Here is a 27,151-nt window from a genome sequence, read left to right on the forward strand (position 1 = left end):
ATGGAAATGTACGGTCTTTGCCGTGAAATGACCAAAACACATATGTTTAATTGCAAAAGATGTATTTGTGCATTCTGGACAGGAATACAAGACAGACATCCAATGTAGTGTTTAAAGTAAAGAGTTGTAGGTGTGCTTACTGTAGGAGAAATGTTCACTTCTATACCTCAGTAAAGACAAAAACAAACTCAAATGAGCTTACATAGGGTAAAAAAAACGGTCTTGTACAAAAGAAAATACAGCCTTATCAATGAACTGTAACTTAACACGTTCCCAGAAAAAACATTTTTGTTCGCTGTAAGATAACTAATAAAGTCTTCCCTGGTGAGGGATGTGCATATATAAAATGTAAGCAAATTAAAGCCATGCAAACTGAAAAGAAAGAACATAAAAATTTGACAATAATAAATATAGAGCTAAAGGTTACTTGCCGACCATGCTCTCTTCATACATACAGTGGGGCCTGTTTTGGCATCTATATTAATTAAGTAATACTTCAAACCTCCACAAGGTAGCGCCGCAGCAGAGCAAATGTAAAAGCAGGAAGCTTACGCATTCCTCAGATAATGATTTGAACCGAACTGAGACACACAACTGAGGAAATTATTATGCATTGCCCCGATGACACCGATTTGGATCTGAAAAAAATAAACTTGAATACAAGGTAAAGCAATATGATTTAGAAGATGGATCCTACCATTTAGTTTAAAGTAAAATAATCCAATTTAGTGCCATAAAGACAAATGTGGCCATGTGTGAACACAGTTAAGATTTGTAGTGTAAATGTGGGATGCATCACATTTGTTAAGATTTAGGTCAACATTACAATAGATACCTGGTTCAAAATATAATAGCAGAGGTCAGACAGTAATGCAAAATGGAAAAAAATGTATGCATTTTGTTAGATTTCAAATGTAAAATCCACCCATATCAAATCGATAAGGGGGCTGTGTTTATTTCACAGTTTGTACTAGGGCTGGGCAATAAATGAACTAAATTAGCAATGAGTGAAGTTTGTTTCACACTGCTATGCTTTTACTTTAATAATGAATAATATATATATTATACCCAGCCTGTGTTTGTACTGAACGCTCTGCAGCGAGGTTACTGCCTTCAAACGAACACAGCAGATGTGAGTGAACACTGTTGAGCACCTTGACGGTAAATGAAGATGACAAACAAAGACAGTAAAAAAAACGTAAGCATGCAAAACATGACATGTGGAGACAGGTGAGCTTGGTCGACAGGTTTTTTTGATCCATTACAAGTCCGTGGGAAAGAAGAGGATTAGGCAATTTATCACTGTACTATCATTATTCTTTCTGTCACTGCATCTTTTCCCAGATAGCATCTCTCTCTGTCAGACAGGACCGACTGGTGTGTAAGACTGCATTAACATAAACTGAACATGTACCGAAAAGTTTTTCTTGTAATCCCCATCGAGGGGATTACAAACTGTACTGCAGTTAATCTTTGCCTTCTAGTGGGAAACGGGTATTTCACAATCACAGCACACACTTGCACAGATTAGGAATGGAAGTCAAGTAAACTTCCAACACCCCATCCTATTCCATTTCTGTCATATTAAGGCCAACACACTCAATATGCTGCATCAACAGCTTCAGAAAGATAATCACAAAAGGCCTTTCAGGTGGTAGAGCAAAAAGTAGGCCAGAACCAGGATGTCAGGCCTCCTGTGATATTTTTGGAATAGGGGGGGGATGGCTAAATAAATAAAAGGAAGGAAGGAAGGAAAAGTGGCTATCATGTGAAGGAAGGAAAATATGGCAAACCTAATAAAGCAAAGCTCCCAAGATAAGCAGTCCGCTCCAAGCCGCAGCGGGGCTTCAAATATTCAATAAGTTAACACTCAAAAAGACAAGTGTGCCTGGCGTCAAAGCACAGAGGTGAAGTATATAAACAAAAGGCAAACCAACACACACACACACACACACACACACTTTGGAGGACAGAACCAACACAGTCTAAAACCCAGCATAGTAACAGCTGAACACTTCCAGGGTTCAACTTCGCCCAATTAAAATCCCATTCCAACGAAAAAGGTCATCAAACAGTCAGACAACAAATAAGGCATTTCAAAGAGAAGGAGAAGTATATGTGTAGTGTAAACAAAGTTTTTTACGCAAGTGACAAATGAAATATCATGAGGATATTTCTGCCAGTCGCTGGAGCAGAGTGGAGAAGCCGGCTGCTTGCTGCGAGAGCTCAGCGACGCGGTCCACCATCTCCTGGGTGGCGGATACTGACGGGTAGTTTTGTGCCGCGCCCTTTGTCGCCACGACAACTGACTTCAAGGCCTGGCAGAGTCGCCCCCCCGAGGTTGTGACCTGAAAAAGAAGAAGTAGAAACAGAATTATTACACAGCTTTTATACATTATATTTTTATATTTTTTCCCCCTCTCAACATATGGACTACATCTCCAAGTTTGACAGCAGAGTTACAGTTGCTATGGAGGAAGTTCAGACCGTAGTGGGCTATTGTTTTGTACTGTAAGCAAAGCATTTCTAAATCAATTTAACCAAACTTAAAACAATATTTTGCTTAAATTAATGAATTCATTTAGTTAGTAGCCATGTAATAAGCAAGGTAATATATAGCTAACGGGTCACTGGTGAGAAATAAAGACAGAGCGAACAGGAGCCCGACGTATATGGACTATTGCATTTCATATTATTTTCACGCAATGATGTTTTGAAAACTGTATAATGGGCTATTCTCTACACACCTTGGCCCGGAGATCAGCAGAGGTGAGAAGGCGGGAGAGTGTGTCCCCGATGAACACGAGCTTGTGCGCCGTCACGATTAAACTCTTCCCCCTGGCAACGAAGATGCGTGGTGGCTGGTTCCCCTGCACGCTGCTGAAGAGCACGTCGATGGCGTCGGCCAGGCAGGAGAGGTGAGCCAGGCTCTGAGAGGAGTAGAAGGACAGCAGCTCCGAGTCCTCCAGGGACAGGGACACCGGAAGAGCGGGGGATGGGGTCAGCTGTACAAGCAGAGAGGAAGGCAGTATGAGTAAAGGGGGGAGTCATGCCACAGAGTCAAACATGCCACTCGCTCTAAATGTGGTATTATCTTTTCAGAGTTCCTGTGACAAGTCTATCACTTTGAATCCCTGAAACTGGGAAAATCAAACCCGGGAAAAAAAATTAATGAGAAACTTTACAATCTATCAGATAAATATACAACATTATCAGTTGTAATTAATGTTAAATGCCATTTACTGTATTGAACCCATATTTGTTCATTTAAATAAAAGTGATCTAATATGTCTTTATAGTATAGAGGAGCTAGAACTGTTAAATAGATGAATTGGGTGGCTGATCAACACAAAAATAGTCAGCGACTATTTTTTTAACACATCTGCTGCTTCCAGTGTCTTTGTTACACATAATAGTGAACTGAATATATTAAGGTTTTGACTGACAAAACGTGTTCAAAGACATTTGACAAAGAAAATGATTAATCATTAACTAGAGCAATATTTAAATGTATTACAAAAAAGAACAATTCATTGTAAGCATTTATGTAAACCGACCAGAAGACCTGCAGACTTCTTTGATTGATGTGCAAGTTGCTCCCAAATAATTTGTGACACATTTTTCACACAATCAGGTCTGCGAAGGTTTAGTTTTTGCTACATAACAAATGAAGGGAAGCCAACAACAGGCACATACATTTAATAGGAAAATTATGAGTGAGTGTGAGTTGTGTTCTGTGAAACTATTAATATATTATGCAGTGACCTAAATGTGCCAAAGCGTGAATAGCATGGGCTGCACCACCTCACTAATGACCGTTGAAGTTGTACGACTGCATTAATGTAACACAGGTCAGACATGCGAGTCACAGAGGGAACTTAAAAGTCAGACATAAACAAACCTATAAACAAACAGCACGTCAGCAAGTGAACCGGTTGAAAGAATGACTGAGATTTTTCTGGCACTTATTGTCCGGCAGCCTACTTTCTGTGAGGCAAGATTGTGAAGATTCACAAGTGACCTCTTGTTTGTCGCCCATGGCGTAACCAAGGAATCGAGCATGAGGCAGAAAAACTGCAGACTTTACGATAAGAAAAACATGACCTCAATCTGACTCAAGAGATAACACAAGACAATAGAAGATCATTTGTTTATGCATGTTTTTTTTTTACAAGTCTCAAACTGGAGGCCTTGATGTTGGATGCTCAGAAAAACAAATGAAAGCTCCAACATAGCAAACAAACTCTCTCTCTGTCCAGATTCAAGGGAGAGAAATCAACAGAGATAAGTGTGATATTAATTGAGGCGATGTTGTATGAGCACGGTAAGTGTACAATGAAGATGTTTTTAGACCACAACAGGAGCCACAGAGTTGCTGCAGCACGATTAATGAGTCACAGCGGGCATTAGTAAACAGAGCGCACTGTGAACACAGAGCGAATCAATGACTTATCTGTGTTGACTTGCTGCCTGTTTCTGTACGGGGCCGAGGACTGAAGGAGCTAAGGGTTGTGTATATGGAGGTAAAAATTAGAGGTGGGCATAGATTAATTTTTTTAATCTAGATTAATCTAGATTAATTTTGGAATTAATCTAGATTAATCTAGATTAAAATGGCTCATTTGAATTCATTCATAATATGTGTGTGCTCCTAAATAATGACTCAAAGTAAGTCTGTGTGCTCCTAAATAATGACTCAAAGTAAGTCTGTGTGCTCCTAAATAATGACTCAAAGTAAGTCTGTGTGCTCCTAAATAATGACTCAAAGTAAGTCTTTGAGAACGTGTTTCTCAAGCCAGGTGGCGCATCAGACCAGGGGCTCATCTCCTGTTTCCAACATGCATCACAAACTGCTTGAGGAAGCTGTTCTACTATGATAATTGGTGATGAAAATAAATAATGTTCAACAAGATGTTACTTAGTAACGAGTAACCGGCATCGGACCTCTTTTTTCAGTAACAAGTAATCTAACGCGTTACTATCTCCAAACCAGTAATCAGATTAAAGTTACTCATCAAAGTCACTGTGCGTTACTTTTTCTGTAATTTTCCTTAGTGAAACATTTTACATAACTGCACAAATGACTGCGATTGCGATTTTATGTAAATAAATGTGCACGCATGTGTCTCTAAACGCTCCAACTGCTCCAACCGCTCCTCTCGTCTTTTTGGTAGCGCCCCTCGTCTCTGTCATGCAGCGTGTGTGTGTGCGCCTGTGTCTGTGTGTGTGTGTATGTGTGCAGCAGCATTACGGCCGAACTGTGGCGCAAAACAAAGTTTCCCCCCCGATGAAATATAGCATCTGCTATGGGGATATTTAGGATTCGGGTACGGTGACGTTGACGTTGAAGAGATAGAAGTGTTTAAAACTTGGAAACTTATAGTCACGTGGCGACCGGTGGCCACACACACCCACCCTGCGTTCCAATACCCGATTGTGTCGTGGGCAAGTGATGGAGAGAGAGAGCGGCGGGTGTGTGAGAGAATAAAGGCTCCTCAAGTGTCAACAACGGCCCCCGGCTATTATTATCTCCCCTGAGCCGAACAGGAGGTGGAATAAGAGATTAACGGCGATATTTTTTTTATCGCCGATAAGAGTCTTGCATTAACGCAGCACGTTAACGCCGATAACGGCCCACCACTAGTAAAAATACAGATTGAAAATGCTCACCCTTGTCTCGGCAGTGATAGTATGTATGCGTCCGTTCTCGACCAGGTCTGGTGGAGGCTCAGGTTTACCCTAGTGTGGGAAGGAGAGAACAGTCGGACATGTTTTAAAGACACATTGACAGTCCATGTTTGATTGGAAGGTACATATGCTCGATAACAAAACATTTTTTTTAAATGGAATGAAATCTTTTTTCATTCTTAATCTTAATTTAAAGAATAACAAAAACATGTGAATCCAATTTCAACATAACACACTAGACCCACAATATTCACCATAAAGAAGTGCAACAATAGACTCAATTTCATCACGAAAACTGACCTGCAGCTTGACGTATCCAACGCTGTCTCCGGTAGGAACTGGGGCAGGGATGGGGGTCAGCCCGATCCCAGCGTACTCATTGCTGGGGTCGTCCTCTTGTCCGTCAGTGGGACTCATGGTCAGTGTCACGGTGGACAGAGTGGGAGGCAGGGGGAAGGCGGGCTGAGGGGTCGGGGGCAGGGGCCTCTCCTGGATCCAGCTACCTTTACGGGAGCCCATCCCACCTCCAGAGGACTTCCCATCAGGCACCGGGAGCGCAGGCAGCGGCCTGCGGGACAGGGAGTCTTGGGAAGGCAGACGGGGTCGGCCCTGAGCCTGCAAAAGGAGGGCGCTCTCCTCGAGGGAGCGCTGTACCAGCACCAAAAGCCCCTCGGACGGGGGATTGTTGCCAATGGCGGAAAGCGCTGGTAGAAGGTCTGACAGTCGAGCCCAGGCCTGTTGAAGAGGCGCCGGGGGATCGTCTGAATGGCTGGCTTTCCAAGTCGACAGGATTTCGGCCAATGAGGTGGCGAGTTCCCGCGATGACAGAGTGGACGTCGAGCAAGAGGTCACGCCCAACACCGTGTGGACTACGGTTGAGAGCGAGACTCGCCAGTGCACGTCGCCAGAACCGTTGCTAGAAATGGAAAGGCGGCGAGTGGAGGTGGAAGAGGACGACAGAGAGTGAGGGAGCAGCTCCACAGTCAAAGCAGGCATATCGTAGATGCCGCAGTCGTGCTCCAAAGAGTCCCGGTTACGACTTCCGCCGCTGGCTCGTTTCTCAGGTCCGGGGACACAATAGACCTTTCCTCCTTGGCCGCCGTCCTCACCGGAGAGGCTGGTGGTAGACTCCCCCGGGCCCAGAGGCAAACCTGGAAGAGTAGGAACGCTGTATACGTCGTCGTCCGTTTCATCGGCCTGGACATCTGATACATGCAGAGCGATGGTGGGGACATTGTACACCTACAAGTGGGGGAGAAGACAGAAGGAATGTTTTGAAAGTTGAGTGTGTTGTTTACATAATACTTGTGTGGATGGGGGATCATTTCGATGCGACAGACACAATATATTATTTTAACCATAACACAGTGTAGGGTTCCTGGGTCAGTGGTGGAAGCAGGATATCTTCATCAATTGCAACAATCAAATATGATATCCTGTGTGATAATAAGACTTTAAAGTGGTCATACCACGGAAATTCCTGAGGGTCAACCTTGATGAAAGTTCAAGTTTAAAATGCCATATTGATCATCTAACACATAAAAGGTCTACAAATGTTGGACTGTTTTTTTAAATTAAGACATTATCTCCCACTCTACTTTTTCATAATTTTTTTAGCTCCAATTCAACTATTGTAATATAATATGGTGTAACAAATTTCCATTGACGTAATTTTCTTCTCGCAGCTCTTGTTTAGCTGTTCTTGCAGCTTGTTTTCGACACATCACCCGGGCCGAACTTTCTTCTCGCAGCTTGTCCGAGAACTATTGTGTGATTGGTCAGTCTGAAGTCAATGAGGAAAGTGAAGTGCCCGTTTGAAAGAAATAAGGAAAATCAGCTGGCGCTACTGGGTCAATTACCATGGTAACAATGCGCCGCGGTGAGGAGTTCGGCAGTTGAGTTCTCGTGAAGTATGTCATAGATATAATATACGTATATATGTCTATGGAAGTATGTAATGTCAGACCAGAAAGAACTTCTCGCAGCTCTGTCACCGAGAACTTTCTTCTTGCGGAGTATGTAACAGCCTTAACCAGCCCAGTGTAAACACAGTGAGTCTGTAGGCCACATACAGTAATTGCAGGCAAAGAGGAGAAAAAATATTCCAACAGCTGGCAGACATATTCCAGTAACATTAAAGGAGAGACCACTTGGGGCCCGGCCGGGTGCTGGTGTAATGGCCTTGGCATGGCCCTGACAGATGGGTGTGACTGAGGGAAAAATAGCAGCAGCATTTGGACTGGATAGACAGGCTCCCCCAGCCGACAGAGACAGGTGTGGCCTCGCCTTGAAAGGAGAGGGGGGGGGGGGGACCGTCCGATGGCGGAATGTGGGAAGAAATGGTGACAAGGTTGGTTGATAGCCATCTCTTGTTGGCAAGTTGCTTCACTTGTACAGACATGATTTCTACATGCCAGTGAACCACAGTTCCCAGTCATTACATGAGAAATCAGGACATCCATGCAAATAACCAGCTCACATTGAAAGAGCATAATTAAACGCAGGAAAAAAAATATTGGAAAATGGTCTGCACCAGACTCCAAACCACACATGACGTAAATAGACATTTCAAAGTCAATTAAATCCTTGAAACACATGGTAGTTTGTGTTGTTTCAGATGCTGTTTCTACCCCTCAGTACCTACAGTATATTAGATTAAAATGATAGAGAACATTAAAATAAAAGTATGGATTTGGAAGTGTTACCTCAGATTCAGAGTCAGTCTGTGGTGGGAGACTGCGAGGGGTGTCATAGATGCCATCATCATCATCACCGAGCGAAGATGGGACTGGACGCTGCCACCGACAACTGGGAGGGGTGTCATACACCTACAATGACACAAAACCCCAATTAGGAACGCATGTCTTGGTCAACCCACATTTTAAGATTTTTCAAACATATACTGATGAAACATTTCTATCTATTCAAAATAACATGCCCATAGAAAAAAGGGCTTTTTGGTGCAAGTGAAATAGATACATATTTGCCAAAAAAAAAATATATATATATATATATGAACCTTAAACAGCACCTTGCTAGAAAGAACAGCCGTTTCAACAGTGGGGTAAGTGAAGTAGCCGCCAGTCACATACCTGGTCGTCCACAGAATCAGAGTAATCCAGACTTTCCCCTTTCTTGTTCTGCATATTTCTGCTTTTCTCCAGGCCATTGTTTGTCCTTTCCTCCTTGCTCTGCGGACTTCCCCTCTGTTTGTCCACATCTTGCTGAACGTTAGTGGGACTGACCTGAGCGGTGGGTTTTGAGACAGAGTTAGAATCTGCTGATGACGGTGCCGTTTGCTGGGCATCCTTCCTGGTGACTCCCCTCACTGGAGGTGCTGGTGGAGGAGGTTTGCGACCACAATTTGGCGACCCGGGTATCCTGACCTGCCCTGCTCGGATCAGCATAGGGGACCCTCTATGGCAGGCCAGGCCGGGTTTACCCCTGGCCAAAGCGGGGTTGGGTGACCCTCCTTTTAGATGCGGTCTTGGAGGCGCTTGGGAGGGCGATATTGGCGAACATGGGTGCTGGTGAGCCAAAACTGTGGCTGAAGTCCTGTGAAGGTTTGCTCCAACAGGGGTGGGAGTTTGGTACATCCCAGGTGTATCTTGCGTCACTTTGGACTGGGGAGCACCCGTGGGCGTTCCACCAATAATAGAGGGACCATTAGAGCAGACGGCAGCAGGCAAAGCTCCTCCTGTTGGGGACTGGTAAACATCGTCCTCTGCAAGTAGTGTTCCTTTGGGCACCAAATAACAGTCGTCCAAGTGCCCCGTTGTTAGTGTTTCTCTTGGGACTAGATATGTAGTGTCCTCTGCTTCATCCGCTGCCCTTGGAACTCCGGTGGGGGCGAGGTACACGGACTCCGACGCCATGACACTTCCTGGTTGCCTGGCGTGCTGAGCTGCTAAAGGCATGGGACCCACCGGAGTCTGGTACATAGTTCCGGTGATGTCAGCCCCTCGCCCTCTCAGAGAAGGGGAGCGCGGACGCCCCGCCACCCCGAGGTCCCAGTCCGGTCTGGGCCGGGTGGTGCCAGAGCTGGAGTGTGAGCGTGGACGGCCCCCCTCGGCCCTACGGAGCTCCCCGGACCTGGAGGCGGCACCCACACCCGGCGGGGAGCGATACACTCCGTCTATGTCCTCAGCACTACAGCTGACAGCAGTGCGGGCCAGTGTGGGGCCGCCGGGCATCAGGTAGACAGAGTCCTGGTCCGAGCCTGGAGGCGGGGCCGTCTGAAGCAGTCGAAGGCGGTTGGCGGGGGCGATGCCTTGTCTGCCGTGCAGCGAGCAGAGCCACCAGCCCGGCCCGCCACCCTGCTCCTGTTCCAGCACCATCAGGATGTCCCCCTTCCGGAAAGCCAGCTCCTCCGGGCTCTCTGCAGCATTGTCGAACAGCGCCTTTGCCAATACCGTCTGAGAAAGAGGACCAAAACAAGAGCAGAAACCGTAAACAACACAGGCCCCTCCCATTCAGCAAATTCACACATACACACGCGCCAAATGGCCCAATAAAAATGGGTTTTAATGGACAGTCTAAATTCACACAAGCCAGTTGTCTCACATCTGCACAACAACTACATTGACATGGCAATGCCAAGACAGCAGCACAAAAAGGTTGATTGTTTAGAGCTGTTGAATGGAGAGTGAATAGGAGTGAATAGGGAAGATCTCGTAAAACGGCCGTGTGTATGTGTGTGAGAGAGGGACAGGAAGAGGATTAGGGGAACACAGACACTCATACAAACAAAATGCAAAAAAAAAAATGCTAAATGTAAAAGCTAGAATCATGACAAAAAACTCTGAAATGCCAGCTGTGTCGGAATAATGTAGCGGGGAGAAAGAGGGGCACAGTTGGGGAGGATCAGTGATCAAGTGGACACAAGGGCTTAATGGTAATGAGCGAGATAAGAGGGAGGGGGAGGGGACGTGGGGCACATCTGTCCCTTGCAGTTTAGGACTTAATTGCCAACCCAAAAGCCAGTGAGTCAGGCCCCCCTTTCATTTTCTAAAGCAACCCCCTGGGGACAACCAGGCTCCATAGAGCCATGTGGGACCCCCTTAGGTCAGTAATGGAGGTAAATAGAATCCTGGTAAAAATGATGAGATAATACATTAAAAAAAAAATTATTTAAAAGCATGCATAGCAAATACATTTTTTCAGTTTTAAGTTGGTTCTGTCTATGATTGTGCAGGAATCCAAAGTGTGCATGGAAATTATCGCATACAAAGAGAGAATTACAGTACTCACGGAGACAGACATTGTGGCCAAGATGTCTCAGACAAACTATAACTCGAGTGTCGTGGTCAATCTGGGTCACCCATCTAGATCGGCTGTGGTCCTCATGTGTGTGTTGGTGTCCGGAGAGGCTCGGTGCAGACTGGGCACAGCTGGCTCTGGGAAGGACACATCTTAAAAGAGTCCGGGCACCTCATGGAGGGGATCCTGCAAACCACGCACACACGCCTGTCACGACTCGTTTATGAAAAAACAGCGAGACGAAAAGCTTCTTAGCGCCTTAAACCTATCCTGCTACGGGACGGGACACATGTGAAATGAAAGCCAAGCAGGCACTGGCAACACCTGTCTTCTCCTTTCCACGCCCAGTAACGTTACGTTGAACGCAACCCGTTCGGCGAGAGAGCTAACGTTAGCTTAGCTGAGCAGATAAATGCGCGGTGTACTCAAGCATATTTTATGTAGTTGAATATATAAGAAATATAGTGCTTAAATGACAACCAGTTAAAACAGTATTTAGCTGGAGTAATGGTTGCTGTGTCGTCGCGGCCTAGCTACGTGAACGCTAGTTATCTTCATCGCCTCTCGCTGCTAACGCTAAACTTCACTTCAAAACAATAGCACCGCCAGGGAAAACCGCTAAAGGCGATTTGTTCAGCACACAACGTTAGCAGCTATTATGAAAAAAATACCTTGCTTTTTTATGTTACCGTCGACAAACTTCACAGGCGTACAGTCTGTGATGTCTAAAAAATAAATCCCTTCTTTTCAGGCGTGAAAATCCGTGACCATCGCCGTTCAATCATCTTCTGCGATGACAACAAGGTACTCTCCGCCTCCTCGCAGCTTTCCATAGTTCGCCGATCTACAAGCTGCAAAAGAGGGACTGCTTCGAGCGTTAGCCCCATCCGACGTTTGTTAAGTCTGCGCTTGTGCCGCAGCTCGGAAAACTGCGCCTGCGTGATTGGCTCGTCTTTTCCGTGGTGCGTTTAAGGACGTCTGGAATTGGACGTTTGTCAGAAAAAACGCTTTTGGAGAAAAAATAGATAAATATGTGCCCACGCTAATACTACTATCGACCGGTACAGTATGATTTTAGATCCAATAAACAATTTGTATGAGGTTTTAGTCAGAATGTATTGCTAAGTTTACAGTTAAATTGACAGCGGTAAATTGCTGGAGGCTTTTATTTTGACAGCTGGACTCTTCCCCGGAACAGACTGACTGTACTCCATGGACCTAATCTACAGCCCTACACATGATTCTTCGGCAGTCAAAGGTCCTGGCTAACTACTTCTGACAGTCTTTGGAGAAATTCGTCTTCGGTACAACTTCATGTTCACTTTTGCATGAATTGTATGGTGAGATAAGGTGTTTGATCTCATTTGCACGATTGCATTAGAACCCTACACATACATTGCGTAAAAGGCACAACTTGAACTGGATTTGTTTTGGTCTTGTCAGTGTAACAACCGATCAAGTGTTCAATCATTGCAGTTGCTTCAACATTGATCAATTGATTGATCAATAAGTGTATTGTTAAATTGACGTATGAAAATGTTTCTGCCAGCTTCAGTCACACTAAACTCTATCTCTCAGTATTAAGCTGGTGCACCAAGTCGATATGACCTCTGCCCTACTTACCCAGTGTTTTCATACAATTAAATATCTAGCAATATTCTCTCTTCACAGGTGATGTTTAGGACTGTATTCAGGTGCCTTAGGACCAATCCTGTTGCAGGCCAAAGGAGTATGTCTCAAAGCAGCCTTGCTGGAAAGGTAGCCATAGTCACTGCCTCTACAGATGGGTAAGAATTACTTGAATAACCCATTTGTTGTCTATACTGCCCCAATATATACAAAACAGTATCTGAGAAAATGGCTTTTGCAACATTATTTTTTATATTGTAATTTTTTTAAATGTATTCACACAATTGTGTTTTATGTTAGAATATGGTCATTATGTCCTGAGGTTTCTCTTTTGTTTTTATTTGAGCTCACAACAGCACATTTTACTCAGTTACATTGAAATGGCCACAGAGCATCAAATCTTGGAAAACATACCTTTTTGACTGTCTCTCTCACTCAACATTACAGAATAACATTATGTAAAGCTGCTAAAATACATTTAAGGCATTCCACTCAATCCCTTACTGAAATGCTCTTCTTCTCCTCCTTCTCTGCAGAATCGGCCTGGCTGCAGCTCAGGCTCTGGGAAAGAGAGGAGCCCATGTGGTGGTGAGCAGCCGGCGGCAGGCCAACGTGGACAAGGCCGTGACGCTGCTGCAGAGCCAGAACATCCAAGTGACTGGGACCACCTGTAATGTTGGCAAGGAAGCAGACAGAGAAAAACTGGTTCAAATGGTGAGTGTACAGACAAGTGACTGGGCCACACCACGCCTGAATACTCATAATAACAAGGTTGTCTGCTATTCATCTGACAACAATCTGTCTCATTAATAGACCAGTATTGTGTTTTGGATTAGACTCTGGATCAGTGCGGGGGCATTGACATCTTGGTTTCCAACGCAGCAGTCAACCCTTTCTTCGGAAACATCTTGGACGCCACAGAGGGCGTGTGGGACAAGGTATACACAACAACAAATAATAATGATTTTTTTATAAGCCCCAGGACTTATTTATAAAGTAAAAATCAAAAATATGAATAAATAATTCCGCCTTTCCTTTATTCTACCTCAGGATCATTTGTTATGGAGGTGTGATTGTTTCTTACATTCCCTTCTAGATCCTGTCTGTGAATGTGACAGCAGCCTTCCTCATGACTAAGTTGGTGGTGCCTCATATGGAGAAGAGGGGGTGAGTGACAGACTTATTTTTATTTTATTTTTTTTGTTAATATTTTTATTATTTTCTCAAACAAAACAATCACAGACAACATATACATACACCACAAGACAAAAAACTCACAGGACAATACAAAATACAACACGGGGGGGGGGGTGCAGATCCATACTTTTAAATAAATTCATTTAAATGTCCAGTTTCTTAAGTTCATGCTTATAAAGACCTTCTTTACCACAGTCATGGTCATTGAGAGCTGATGCTGCTCGCTCCATTGACAGGAGGTCTAAAAAGTCCGTCAGCCAATTTTCAATGCTAAAGCAATTGGGTTTACGTATCTTCCAATGTATCAAAATAATTTGCTTCGCTGACAGGAAAGCCAAGGCTATGATGCGTAGGGTGACTGTTGATTCAATGTTTTCGACTCTACTGCCTAGAAGGCAAGTTAATGGGCAGAGTGGTATTCTCACATTCAAGAAAGAAGACAAATTATAAATAACACCTTTCCAAAAACACTGTACTGCGGGGCATTGCCACAATTGATGTATCAATGTTCCTGCCTCACCACAACCATGCCAACACAAATGAGAGAGGGAATTGTCCATTTTCTTTAATCTGCTTGGTGTTATATAAGCCCTGTGCAAAAAATTTTATTGAAGAATGACAGACTTATGATATTGTACAGCAGCTTTACAAACACACACCAATAAGAAAGGGCTCAGCCAGATCCAAACTGGCCACTGGTATATTCGATTGCAAATGATGTATCTGTATTTGTCTTTCAGAGGGGGAAATGTAGTATTTGTGTCATCTGTGGCCGGATACCAACCAATGCAGGTCAGTGAGAGGATGAGCAGAACAGTTATCTCCAACATGTATTAAGATACACACGCTCTGTGAATGACCCAGTGTCATGTCTCATCAGGCCCTGGGTCCTTACAGTGTGAGTAAGACAGCACTGCTGGGTCTGACCCGGGCTCTGGCCCCCGAGCTCGCCTCCAGTAACATTAGAGTCAACTGCGTGGCCCCTGGGGTTATCAAGACCGGCTTCAGCTCTGCGGTGAGGACAGAAAAGAAACACACATCCCTAAACTCAAAAAGTGTATTCACGATTTTTTTTCTTTTTGTTAAAGCACCCTTATACAATTATATTTCACTCGAGACATGCTGTTTTGGTCCTAATTTACTCTTGACGAACGTTACAGTCTCGCTAATAGACCACTGTTTTTGTCCCAGTTGTGGCAGAATGAAGACATAATGGACGAGTTCAAAAAGCAGCTCAGCATCAAAAGGTACGGTTTATAATGAACTAGGAAGTTTGTCACTTATATCCTTTACCGTGCACAGATATATGAATGCCATATAAGGCATATTTTCCGTGGTCTTTCCCCACTCAGAATTGGACAGCCAGAGGAAATTGGAGGAGTGGTTGCGTTCCTGTGCTCGGAGGATGCTTCCTACATCACCGGAGAGACCATAACAGTGACTGGAGGGATAGGCTGTCGACTATGAATCCACTAAACCAATTTGCACTTCATTGTGGGTGGGCTCCTGTGTAGATTATTATTGAAGATCTGTTTTTTGGGCTATCTTCGTGACGCTTTTGTGAGTATTCTGTGGAAACAATTTCTAAATCAAGATATGAACATTAAGAGAAAACAGCTTTTTCTATTCCAGGAATGTCCATGTCTGATAGGCTGACGTTGAAATTCTAAAAATAAATGTGATTATGGAAGGTTTTTAAAATGATTCACTTATTATCAGATCACTTTTGCATTAATCAAGTTTAAGAGCTTTATTTTGCCAAAAACTTGCCATTTACTCATTCAAAATATGACTGCAATTTTTAAAAAAAACTTTATTAACTGAGCATATTACATTTTAAAATATATATAACATTTAAATCATTAGTAACAGATAATCCAGATGTTGTCTGGTCTGTCTTTACAAGCAAAGTATTAAAAAATTCTTGCATTATGGTGCCCAAAATCAATGACAATCTTTCTTAATCTTTCCATGATGACCAACAACTTATTCAAGACAGAAAATAAATCAATCGGCTGGGCAAGGAAATCAAACATTTCAAGAGAAGTAATGAATATAAAAATTGGACACAATTCCAGGTGCATTTCAAAACACTTTTTTTTCAGGCGTTTTCTGTTGCTGTAGCTTGTGGAGAAAAAAAATCAACGCAGTCAAAGTCCTTTGGCATTTTTTCTTGCATTATTTACCCAAAAGGCAAAATCCCTTTCATCATCTGCGCTTGCTGCCAGGGGATAACATGTTCCGCCGTGTCGTCCCGGGCCTCCAGTACTCCCTCAGAGTGGGAACGTAAGTGCCATGTTTGGTCTTGTAGTAGCGCTTCATAAACAGCTGAGGGAGACAGTCAGCCAAGTTATCAAGTTTGGAGAATTTGAATTGGTTTCATAAAGTAATAAACTAGAGAAAAAACAACACTGTCTGCCTTGGTTTTGGTTGTATGTAAAACATGATCTATGATCTTCTAGTTGAAAAAGTTCCAAAGTGACCTTATTCATTGCCTTAAAGCCTCTGTTTTAGGCTTAAAGGTGCTGTAAGTGGAATGGTTCTTTTAGCTAACTTCCTGTCAGTTACTGCAGTTAGCAGTCCCCTCGCTCGTCCCTACGTCACCACATTAATGCACTGTGGTCTTCAAGCAGCGAGTTATCTAGCATCATTTCAGATCCATAAGTGTGATAAAACATGATAAAAACCATCAAAACAGACATTGGGAAGGATTTTTACCTGCTCCGCCATTGTAGGCGCATAAACATTCACCCATCTGTCGCTCTGGCGTGCACCGGTAGTGAGACCATGGAGTGAGACGGGTGTCGGTTTGTAACGTTCTCTCTTGTGATTGGTTATTCATTTTGGGATCTCCGAAAAGTTCTATTGCCGATTACATGCAGAGCAGCTGACTGAGAGATCGGCTTTATGAAACGCGCACATTATGTAAGTAATCACTGTATGAATAAAGAGCGATTTAACACTTATATTAACATAAATAAATCGCTTACTTCACCTTTAAATGGGACATTATGGAAGCATTAATTGTTCTCATTCATTTAGAAATCTAAATATAATTCAGGATGTATATACTGGATCGCATTTTTTTCAGAAATCAAATAAGCACTTACAAGTCTGTACATCTTTTTTTTCAAACACATGTTCATACATAGCCGACTCACTCTGCCTTTGAAGTTCTTTGTCGCCTCGTCCTCAGAATCAGCCACGTAGTCTTCACCGTCTCCTTGACGACTGGACGGCTCTAAACATAAAAAGCAAACACAGTTATAATAAAACTTGTCGAAAAAGTTTCTTTGTTGCTTTTTTTTTTTCTTCTATTTTCTAGCAAAAATCACCTGTCCGTTGCCGAGAGGGAGAGCTGCTTATACTCGGTAGTACGGGATGATTTCTGTCAAGTAGAAACAACATCATTCAACCAATAACTTTTAGTTCCCATAGCTGCTTATTGATCTGCTTTATAATTTAGCCAGAAAACAATGAATTCTAAATGATAAAGAGATTTCCTTGCAATTCTAAAAAGGACAATATAGAGTACATACATATTAAAAAAATCATAATTTTGACCTCCATAGTCTCACCCTGTCCGGCCTCTGCCTTTATCAGTCCTCTCCCTGTCTCTTTGTGCTGCCTGCATAGTAACCAGATACCATTTTAGCAAACTTGAGTGTCAAGAGGTGGAGCTCCAAATACTAAACTGTTGCAGTAGCATCACATCTTATTTAGTTGGCTTTGTAACGTTAGTAAGTGGAATAGAGTTAGCTAGTGTCTTATCTAATAAGTTAGCTTGCATATTTATCTTATTTTTTTACTGAGGTCTATAATCTATACTCTCTCCTATTGTTGCTTAATATATTTGAAAACGGTGTCTACCATATTTAATTTTATTTAGAGTTATTATTACTCTAATTTGCATGAACTATGTTTCTATCCAACCAGCTGCAGCATTTTGAAAATAACCATTTTCTGTTGGGAAACCGCACACCTGAAAATTTGTGCCCAGCCAAGTGTACCATTGGGAGGGGTGTCACACAATCTTGTTTTTCGTTACTGGAAATAATTTGAAAATAGACTGATAATAACAGGAGGGAGATCCGTTCAGTGGTCATAAAACAAGGTCCAATTTTATAGTGCACATTGGGGGCGGGGGACAGATTGCTTTTTTCCCCAGTATTGTGCAGACACTACACCCCAAAAGAATGGGTGGTTTCGCCCATGGTATAACTTCATCCAAATATGCTACAACAAGATTAGCCTAACATGTTTTGTTCTGCCATGTTAAGCCCAGATTCGCCTTGCAACTGCTTGCGACGAAATGGTTTTAGAACGTTGCGGGGAAGAAATTGCAGCAGTGTGAACTGCTCGTTGCAGCGCGTTGCAAGGAGTCGCAGAAGATTCAACATGTCAAATCGCAAGGTCCAGTTTTAGAACGTCCAGGCCAGCTCGTTGCAAGCAGTTGCAGTTGCGTCTCGTTGCAAGGCAAATCTTTGGTCTGAACTGGGCTCTACTGCAAACTGACATAATTCTGAGACAAGCCTTGCACCGTGTGTAACGTATTCCCTATCTCTCTTACTCTTTATCGTCCAGTCCGGGGGAATCCGGGTGAGTCTTTTGAGATTGGCCTCTCATGCTTTTACATGTCAGAGCTTTGACCGGCGACCTCCTCCTCTGGTCCTGCTGTTTCATATAGGATGTGTGTCCTTCTCTACCGGTTCTGTTAGCTGCGCCGGCACAAATCAGTGACAGTTTCTCAAGGACAACTTTGGGCTGGTTGCTCAGACAAGACACATATACGGAGCAGAGGTATGGATCCTTGGGAAGGCGTAGCCCCAACTGGGTCATACACGTCTCCAGGACTGCTTTGCTACACTCTTCTATTCTTTCATTTTTGTTTTCTTTGCTCCCGTTTTTAGTTTGGCCTTCTCTGGTTTTCGTGAGCTTGCTTGTGCTATTTCTCAAACTCCTGCTTATCTGCTCTTTCCTGGATCTGCTCAGCACTTCCTCTTCCTCATCGGATTCACTCTCTCGTCTGTCCGGTTGCTTGCGTTTCAGTCCACTGCTACGTTTTGAGACGCCCCTCTCTTCCTCCTCCTCCATTTGTTCTCCACCATCGTTCACTCCATCATCTTTGGTGTTGTGTCTTGGTTTAACCACAGTGAACTTAAAAACCTCTTCTGCGGCTAAGTTCTCGTTTGTTGCGTCTTTCGAGCTGGCTGGTTCATCAGCGCCCAGTCTTCTTTTGTTGGCAGAGATCATAGCCGGAACGTCTTCATTAGATATTAGTCCGAATACAGGTGTTATGAATGGTGTTTTGACTGTTGTATTTGTGCCACCGGGCTGGTCCACGGCAGACTGTTTGCTCCCTGTTTGTTGATTGGAAGGCACTCTTCCGGACGGCGGCAGAGAAAGCGAGGCCAGGATGGAGTCTCCCATGTTCGGAGGGAGGGATGCTGTAAAATGCAAACAACAACGTCAAGTCAGGTCAAAGTTTATTTTTAAAGCACATTTAAAACAACCTTGGTTGACCAAAAAGCTGTACAGGCTTAAAACACAATACAAAACAACAAATATAAGTTACATGAAATACAAATAAAAACACAATAAATAGGAGAATATCAAGCTCAAATTGTATTAGAAAGTTTGAAAGTCATCAGAGGACTGAGCAGTTCTGATATTTAGAGTTAGACTGTTCCACAAGCAGCCACAGCAAAAGCTCTTTCACCTCTGGTTTTTAGCCTTCACCTTGGAACATCCAAGTGTGGACAAGGAGAATTATTATGACCAACACCAAAGGCCTCACTAGCAAGACGCTTAGAAGCTATGTGTCTACCTGCGGTCTCCAGGTTACCCAGACAGGTTTGATGTTGAAGCAGGATCTTCAGGAGCTGCGGTTGGGTGGCTGCCCGTGCACACTCTTCCAGGACAGTGGGGGCATCGCCGAGCCACGACACAGTCTAAAGACAAGTTATTAATTCAGTTTTCTTTCAAAACTACATTCATTCTGTATCTGGTGTCTAAGCAAGCCTCTTTAAAAGGATGACTATGTGCTATAGTAAAAAACAGAAGCACCCATTACCTGAACAAGACTGGGAACTGGAAGCAGCTGGTCCAAGCGAATCAAAAACTCCCACAGCAGCTTCTCCAGTTCGTGGTCAAAGTTTGGACCGTAATCCACAGGGAACTCCTCCTGTTAGAAGTTTTTTTTTACGTAAATCGAATGATCAAAACAGAGATTATAAGTGAATATAAGTGGTTGCTGCTGCTGCCTTGTGATTTGCAAATAAGCGCGAGTAGAGGGAGGGACTCACCTTGAAGAACTGTTTTCTCTCTGCTGGGTCTGTCAGCAGCGTTTGAATCAAAGCATGGAAACTTTCCACTGTTCTCTGGATTTTGACATCCCTCCTCTAGGAGACATAAGACCAGATATTAGAATGTTTCCAAACAAATTGTATGTATTGTATAACACAATATAATCTTTCAGGGAATCCTATGGAATGTATTGCAAACACATTAAGAGTCATACATAACATCAACATTATTAGATAACCATTTGAAGTTATTGTAACGGCATAAAGTTATCTTTTGCATTACAGTTAAATTATGCAATTTAATGAAAATAAATGTATGTTTTAAGTGGAATCAGCAATGATGGTTTGCCTGGATAGCTATTACCACATTGCTAATGATTTTCTTTCTTCACAGATCCCACACCAAGTTCAAATACTTTATGAACACACTAATAGTAATTCCCAATACATTGTTATATCATCTGTATCAAGGTATAGAGGCAAAAAATAATGTGCCGTATAAGTACTGTATGTGAGCAGTGAGCACATATGTTGTGAGATTAGGATCGAATTTACCACAGTAGGAGCAGAGGAGGGTGACGGGGTACTGGGAGCACGGATTCTTTCCAGGTGGGACTTTATCACCTTTTCATCCGGTTGTGAACAGCACAGCTCCAAGATCAACTGAAAAAGGAGGTGGAAGATGAAGATGAATTCGCACTATATACATTACACGTTAAGAATAAAGACTTGCATTTCTAACATCAAAATAAATCCTCACCCGTCCTCTGAGCCCCAGTGCCAGCTTTCCCTGGTGTCTGGCGGTGAGCAGCCCCGGGACAGTCTCACAGGCCGATGTGACGAACTCCTCCAGGATCCCGTACTGCATCACGTCCCTCCGCTTCATCACCTTCCACAGCGCCGCCGACACCAGGCGCACGGGCGGGGCTAAGAGCTGGAGGGCAGCGAAGGGAAGGCTAGCATCTATTGAGACAAAACAATGGGAGGTAAAGATGGGATAACAGCCGTTGCCAAGGAAATGCATGACAACTAATGTGATGACTTAATCAGCAAGGGTTACTAAAGCATCTACTTCACTCGGATGGATTGAGATAACCCATTGAGTGATGCAAATGAAAAGGAGTCTCCCATCAGCTGTCACATACACGGACTGATAAGGACATGTCACACACCTGCCACAAACTGAGTAAAGATAATCAACTTAAACCATTTTTACTACAATATGCGTCTCAGAAAAGCAGTTTCACCTTAATACAAGATATTAGCACTCACCATTTTCCTTAGGTTTTCTTGTAGCCATTTCACTATATCGGTCAAAGCTTAAATTATCTTTGATCAGGGAGGTTATGTGACCAAAAGTAGACGTTGATAAACTTAAGTTAGCTTAGCAACCTAAGACCAATAGGCTGTATGCTTGAGACAGACTGCTGCTAGAGTAAGATTCAAAGAACTGACAGTTAACAAAGGTGAAGTTTTTAGCGAAAAGCGGCTGAGATAATGTTTCACAAACTCCGGTGAGGCCTGGGGTTGTTTTTCGTTACACATCGGCGTTGCGTTAGTTGTTTACCCGTTAGAAAAAGAAGCTAGCAACACGTCTATCAAAAAGTTCTGCTTCTCATCCTCCCGCCTTCGCTGCAGCAGTCTCAACCGCTCGAATCTTTACTTGGCGCGGGCCGAGTGGGCGGTGCTCTGACCACTTGGACTAAAAGCATAGACTAAAAGCTAAAACAGATCGGCTGTCAAGTAACCCCGCCCGCGCGAGAACCGTAATGTCTTAAGCAAGTGCACCCGACGTTGTTTTCAGGATGTGACGTAGTTCAGAAGACCCGCCAGCTGCTGCTCCCATCTGTTTTGGTGCTTTGTGTAAATGTGTCAAGAAGATAGCATGGCAAGATGCTGAAAAAATAGTGTAAAATAATAACAACGTGTCATGGGTAATGGTGTGAAGAATTTCAGAGCACTTTAAGGAGCATTTGAACACAAATAATGTAGCATTTAGCAACTTTAAAAGACGAGAAAAAAAGAACAAACAAAATAGCCTATGAAAGGCTTCAAAATGAGTAGCCTAAAAAGCCTAATAGCCTAAATATGCCTACAGGGATTAAATAGTTTAAAAGATTATTTTCTACGAATTACCTGGGCCGACATATATCAGCTTTTATTATCTTATTGCAGCTTTATGAGTATTGCTGTTTATATGAGCCAAGAAATTGCAGTGGCTATACAATTGATGGCCTAGGCCTATATGTTTGAAGTCACCGTTAATGTGCTGGTTATTTTTATTTTTCGACTGTAAAATGTCACATTCATTATCACTTTGGCCACAATTTCCATAAGAAAAAACGAATATAAGGGATACATAGGCTGTTAGAAAACAAACAAACAAAATATTGTTCATGTGATCAGATTTTATATAACTAAAAAAACAATAAAGGTTTCATCAGCAAATATCCAGTATAAGTCAGGCTACAAAGGCAATAAAAACATTATTGTCAGATAAAGAAATGAGGTCACTCACTCACACTACCATTCAGTATATACACAGGCCAGATGAACCTTGCCCTCTGCGGTCCTGTATCAGATCAATCATTATCAGGTTTGGGGCAAAGTCCAGCCACTGGGTCAAACACAAGACACAAACAGACATTACATTACCACTCGTTCTTCCAAAACACTGCCCGAAGAACACAACAAGAGACTGCCGAGCATGGACACCACATCTTCATTTCTCAAGTAAGGGAGGAATTAGTTTAGGCACTGTTGATATTGTATTGATTTGCTTCATGATCCTTTCACTTGATTGAACAACATAAACAACATGGTGCCATTGAAATAACGTAGGCTAAACGTAGATAATCAAGTACCTCAATGATATAACAGTACATTTAAAAATATGTCAGGCCTATATTATTATGATATTTTCAAATGTTAGTGTTGGCCTACTACGGTATAATGGAAAAGGGTTGGCAACAGTTTTATTGTTGTGGTTACTTTACATTTTCCTATTCTAAAAAGTCCAACAGACATTAAATAATGTAATGTATAATGTAGGCCTATGTCGTTTTTATCTGGTCTTTTCCACAGAAATGTAACCAAGCGAGTTTGGTCTGCGCCACAGCGTCCTTTCAGAGTGTGCGGTAACGACAGGGGGACCAGGAAAGGCATCACAGCAGGGACTTTGGAGGAGCTGAAGGAGAGGGTGAGAGGGACTGTGGAATATTTATAATGAAAAGAGAAGGTTCTGATCAGGGTAGCAGGATGTATATAATATAATAATAATAATAATAATAACAAGATATGATTTAATATGATATGATATGAAAAATAATGATGTCAAATTATGTGATCACATACTGTAGGCACGTTACAATAGGATATATTGTCAGGATTATTCTGGCCAAAATCATTTTGATTCAGGATATATTTTTATAGCATCAAATATAGGATGCTTTTTTTTTGTTGAAATAAAACCCCAAAACCATTCAACTTTTTGTGGTGGATACAATGGTCAAGCTGAGCCTTCAGCCTTCTGACACAGGTTTAGTATCTTGTTATTTATTGCAATTGGTGATAACATCTTAAATCCTCCCATCCCTAATCACATCATAAGTTCCAGGCTACAGTCAACAGTGGTATAAAGATAAGATGTGCAGCATAACATCTGATGATATTATATTATAACTGCTGTCTGGTTTAATGTGGCTAGCATTGGAGTTTAAAAATCTGCTAAAAGTAGGCTAATACTTTATGGATTTAATGGGTCTTATTGTCCCTAATTGTCATACTTTGGCGGGCACAACTGCTTCTTGAAAAGGTTTTGGATTGACCTCAATTAATACAAAAAACCTTGATGAAACTGATCTGATTTCTCACAATAATCCAGAACTTGAATCTGTGCCGTAGGTATGCCAGGCTTTGCTGCTGTCGCTGTCTGCGGTGTCTCTGTCTCTGGTTTGTGAGGATGATGGCACAGAGGTGGACTCCGACGAGTTCCTCCTCACCTTGCCCGACAACATCATGCTCATGGCCCTGGAGCCTGGACAGACGTGGAAACAACAGCAGGTACGTTTGACCAAAGAAGCCACACTTTATTCGGTATAAAGCCCCAGATTACTTACTTACTTACTCCTCTTCGTCCCCTATGGGACATAAGGCTTCAATGAGCACTCTCCATTGCATTCGGTCCCTGGCAGCATGTTGGGCCTCTCCCCATGACAGGTTCATCTGCCCCAGATTAATGGCTCATTACTGGGTTTGTGAATTATTATTTTTTGTCTCTTGAATAATACCCCACTTAAACTTCCAGGGTGTAGTTGTGTCCAGATCTCAGGACTACAACAAGCAACGGAACGGGAAAGACATAGCTCGTGTGACCTTCGACCTCTACAAGACCAGCCCCAAGGACCTATTTGGCTCCCTGAATGTGAATGCAACATTTCAAGGCCTGTACTCTGTCAGCGCTGACTTTCAGTGTCTGGGGCCCAAGAAAATCCTCAGGTAAGCCCGAAGAAGAACAGGGTGAAGGTCATTCCAAAAAAAGACATAGAGAGAAGCTACAATCGAAATACAGTATTGTGACTCGTACTTGTCCCCATGACTGTCTTATATATTATTCCATTATCAGATCGTTAATGCTAGCGTGAAATGTGACTTGAGTGTGCAGAAGAATCAGTACAAGAGCATACTGACGAGTCGACCCTTTGTATGGATTTGTTTTTGTTTGTCCTTTCTTTCAGAGAAGCCCTGCGTGTAGCCTCCGCCCTCCTAAGTGCTGCTGGACACCTGCTCATCACCTCCGCCTCCTTGATCCGCCGCGTCATCGAAGGAGCAGAGCTTTGGCAGCCTCAGAGGGGGGAGTACAACGCCACCTGGAACTAAAACTGAGCCGAGAGAGAAATCTGTAACAGAGAATAGTTCAGCCCCATGTCATTCTTGATCTTCATAGAGATCATAGGGCTGATCTGAGATCTTTTGAGAATCTAATCCCATGAAGTGAACATCTCATCGTGTTGCCATGCATTGTATAATTGTTCTGAAGTTTACCCCTTTTAATATAGGAGGAAAGCAAACCACTTTCTTTGACCGGATCTATTAAGGTAGACTCTTAAGATGCTAACAAATGAAAGTGCTACATGTTGTTATTGTATGACTCTGTACCATATTCTTATACCCCTAATACTTCAGGTTATTAAAGGAATGTAACACACCCAAAAGATCAAGTGTCTTTGTTGTCAAATGTTTGGTTAGAAACAAATACATAATGCATTTCATGTTGAATCTGTTTACATAAAGAGGGCAGCTAAAAAAGATAATTATTTATATTTCTCTGTAATACTGCAGCATTAGTTCAATCAGTAAATGCTTCAAACTGAAGAGAACGCATCCTGGTCGTCATTCAAAGCTTCCATTACCCTACAGTCTTAAACTATAAATGTAGTTTTTCTATATATTGTGCAATATATTTTACATAATATTCTAGAATTTTACTATAGGCTATTGTCATTATCATTTGTCTGTTATTTGGATCTGAAACCCCTCTTGTCCCTTCATTTTGCATGTTGCATGATGTAACGAATCATGAGAAGAGACGTGTTTCGAACGACAAGCCATATAAATGTTTTACTTAAATGACAACAAAGAAACATCTGCACAGCACAAAGGTGCTCATCCGTGACAAACTTCATCCAGACTGCAGATGAGTAAAAGACAGCTGCTGGGTCAAACACAGGCAGGAACAGAAGAGACACAGATAACATCTGAAGTCAATACATAGGAATAACAGTATAACAAAACATTCTATATATTAAAGAGCAGCAGTGATGCCTTTAACTTTGCAACCTTTCATCAAACATTGTTGTAAAAAACGGTTCAACGTAACAAACTTCATCTGATGCATCTTTCATTTTCAATCCCTTCTATGGAATACTAGTAACACAAACTCAGTCATTTTTTATTTATTTTTTTTACTCTTGAGGCCCCGGCACATTTTCACCTTCTCCAGTGCTCTTGCTACAGCCAGACTTCGCCATCTTTGCAAATCCATTGAGGCACTGACGGTAAAGGACAGTGGCCAGCGCCTGGCTGTGCTGATCCTTAGTCATCCAGCGCGGCTTGCCTTTCTTGATGTAGTAGCGCATGTCGCCGTACCACTGGACCAACATGTAGCGGCGGACACCCGTCTCTGCCGACAGTTGGGTGTACTCCTCTTCGTCTGGATACTGGCTTCGCGTGAAAGCCACTTTCATCTTCGCCAACTGGCTTTGCGTTTTGGTTTTGTAGCGGGCACGCAGGGGAAGCGAGCCCGGGACTACGGTTTGATAGACGTGCTGTTGGGTGGAGGTGGATGGACCGTCTGCCAGGAGAGGATAAGTGTTCATAGCCATGAGCTCCTGTAGTTTGCCAACATCAGTGACAGCATTGTTGAGGTTTGGTAACTCTGCATGCGGTTCTTCCTCCTTTTCTCTTATTCCGTCAGCGTCACTTTTCACAGGCGACATACGTATATTTTGGGCGGCCGGGGGGTCGACATCGGCCGCTTTCGCTGGTTCTGTCTGGTTGTCAGTGAGTGGAGACACGTTGAAGGTCTCATGGGAAGAACTCTCTTGGACAGCGCAGAGTAATCTCTTGTTTTGTTTTGCCTTCTTTTTCTTCCTGGCAAAAAGGGAGTTCTGACACTCTTTGTCGACTTCATAACCTCTCATTTCTACTTCTTCTTTGCTCTCCACAACAGCCTCATCCCCTTGCTTGATTCTCTTCTGTTCCTTCTTGTCCACTCCTGTCGAGCTTTTCCGCTTTTTCCTAGAATTCATTTGGTCTTCCTCTACTTTTGAGTCCTTCTTCTCCTGCTTCATTTCGCTCTCCGGTCGCTCAGCAGTCTGCCCATTTTCTTCCATCATCCCCCGAACCTTGCGGATGTCTTTGTAGTCCCAGCTGATGCCATAGTGGAGCCGCCGTACCATGAACCACACCCTCACCTGGTCTGGGTGGAGGGAGCTGCGCTGTGCCAGTGTGTCCGTCTGTTTCTGAGTCAGGTACGGAAACCTGTCGAAGGCCTTTTCCAGCTCCGCCACTCC

General features: G+C 43.1%; 4 protein-coding genes across 7 annotated transcripts; 2 read left to right on the plus strand and 2 right to left on the minus strand.

The window, feature by feature from the left end:
• Nucleotides 1-45: 45 nt before the first annotated feature.
• efs (embryonal Fyn-associated substrate) lies at nucleotides 46-11,739 on the minus strand. The gene is made up of 8 exons (XM_080052574.1): nucleotides 11,619-11,739; nucleotides 10,939-11,133; nucleotides 8,781-10,103; nucleotides 8,394-8,516; nucleotides 5,989-6,930; nucleotides 5,671-5,739; nucleotides 2,748-3,005; nucleotides 46-2,348 (listed from the first exon to the last, which is right to left on the minus strand). Exons 2-8 carry the CDS (start codon nucleotides 10,948-10,950, stop codon nucleotides 2,163-2,165), a joined length of 2,913 nt encoding a protein of 970 aa, XP_079908700.1. The 5' UTR covers nucleotides 10,951-11,133; nucleotides 11,619-11,739; the 3' UTR covers nucleotides 46-2,162.
• A 424-nt stretch (nucleotides 11,740-12,163) lies between these two features.
• On the plus strand, nucleotides 12,164-15,426 carry dhrs4 (dehydrogenase/reductase (SDR family) member 4). 3 transcript variants are annotated; one of them, XM_080051695.1, is made up of 9 exons: nucleotides 12,164-12,297; nucleotides 12,619-12,734; nucleotides 13,113-13,290; nucleotides 13,413-13,514; nucleotides 13,673-13,743; nucleotides 14,514-14,565; nucleotides 14,654-14,788; nucleotides 14,965-15,020; nucleotides 15,126-15,426. In XM_080051695.1, the coding sequence occupies exons 2-9, from the start codon at nucleotides 12,622-12,624 to the stop codon at nucleotides 15,238-15,240; spliced, it is 822 nt and encodes a 273-aa protein (XP_079907821.1). In that variant the 5' UTR covers nucleotides 12,164-12,297; nucleotides 12,619-12,621; the 3' UTR covers nucleotides 15,241-15,426. The 3 variants fall into 3 exon arrangements, with proteins under 3 accessions (XP_079907821.1, XP_079907822.1, XP_079907820.1); XM_080051696.1 differs by having other exon boundaries at nucleotides 12,166-12,251; XM_080051694.1 differs by having other exon boundaries at nucleotides 12,167-12,287.
• Nucleotides 14,645-21,695, minus strand: tinf2 (TERF1 (TRF1)-interacting nuclear factor 2). 2 transcript variants are annotated; one of them, XM_080051693.1, is made up of 10 exons: nucleotides 21,351-21,695; nucleotides 20,839-21,041; nucleotides 20,634-20,741; nucleotides 20,079-20,174; nucleotides 19,847-19,957; nucleotides 19,601-19,724; nucleotides 18,344-19,220; nucleotides 17,109-17,161; nucleotides 16,935-17,014; nucleotides 14,645-14,783 (listed from the first exon to the last, which is right to left on the minus strand). In XM_080051693.1, the coding sequence occupies exons 1-10, from the start codon at nucleotides 21,376-21,378 to the stop codon at nucleotides 14,778-14,780; spliced, it is 1,686 nt and encodes a 561-aa protein (XP_079907819.1). In that variant the 5' UTR covers nucleotides 21,379-21,695; the 3' UTR covers nucleotides 14,645-14,777. The 2 variants fall into 2 exon arrangements, with proteins under 2 accessions (XP_079907819.1, XP_079907818.1); XM_080051692.1 differs by lacking the exon at nucleotides 14,645-14,783 and adding an exon at nucleotides 15,567-16,101.
• Nucleotides 21,696-22,785: 1,090 nt separating this feature from the next.
• On the plus strand, nucleotides 22,786-24,956 carry cideb (cell death inducing DFFA like effector b; the record flags this gene model as incomplete). Its single annotated transcript, XM_080051880.1, has 5 exons — nucleotides 22,786-22,811; nucleotides 23,163-23,277; nucleotides 23,982-24,140; nucleotides 24,385-24,575; nucleotides 24,815-24,956. 5 exons carry the CDS (start codon nucleotides 22,786-22,788, stop codon nucleotides 24,954-24,956), a joined length of 633 nt encoding a protein of 210 aa, XP_079908006.1.
• Between the last annotated feature and the right edge of the window lie 2,195 nt (nucleotides 24,957-27,151).

This window comes from Ammodytes marinus (genome assembly GCF_949987685.1).
Source record: "Ammodytes marinus genome assembly, chromosome: 23".
NCBI classification, from domain to species: domain Eukaryota; kingdom Metazoa; phylum Chordata; class Actinopteri; order Uranoscopiformes; family Ammodytidae; genus Ammodytes; species Ammodytes marinus.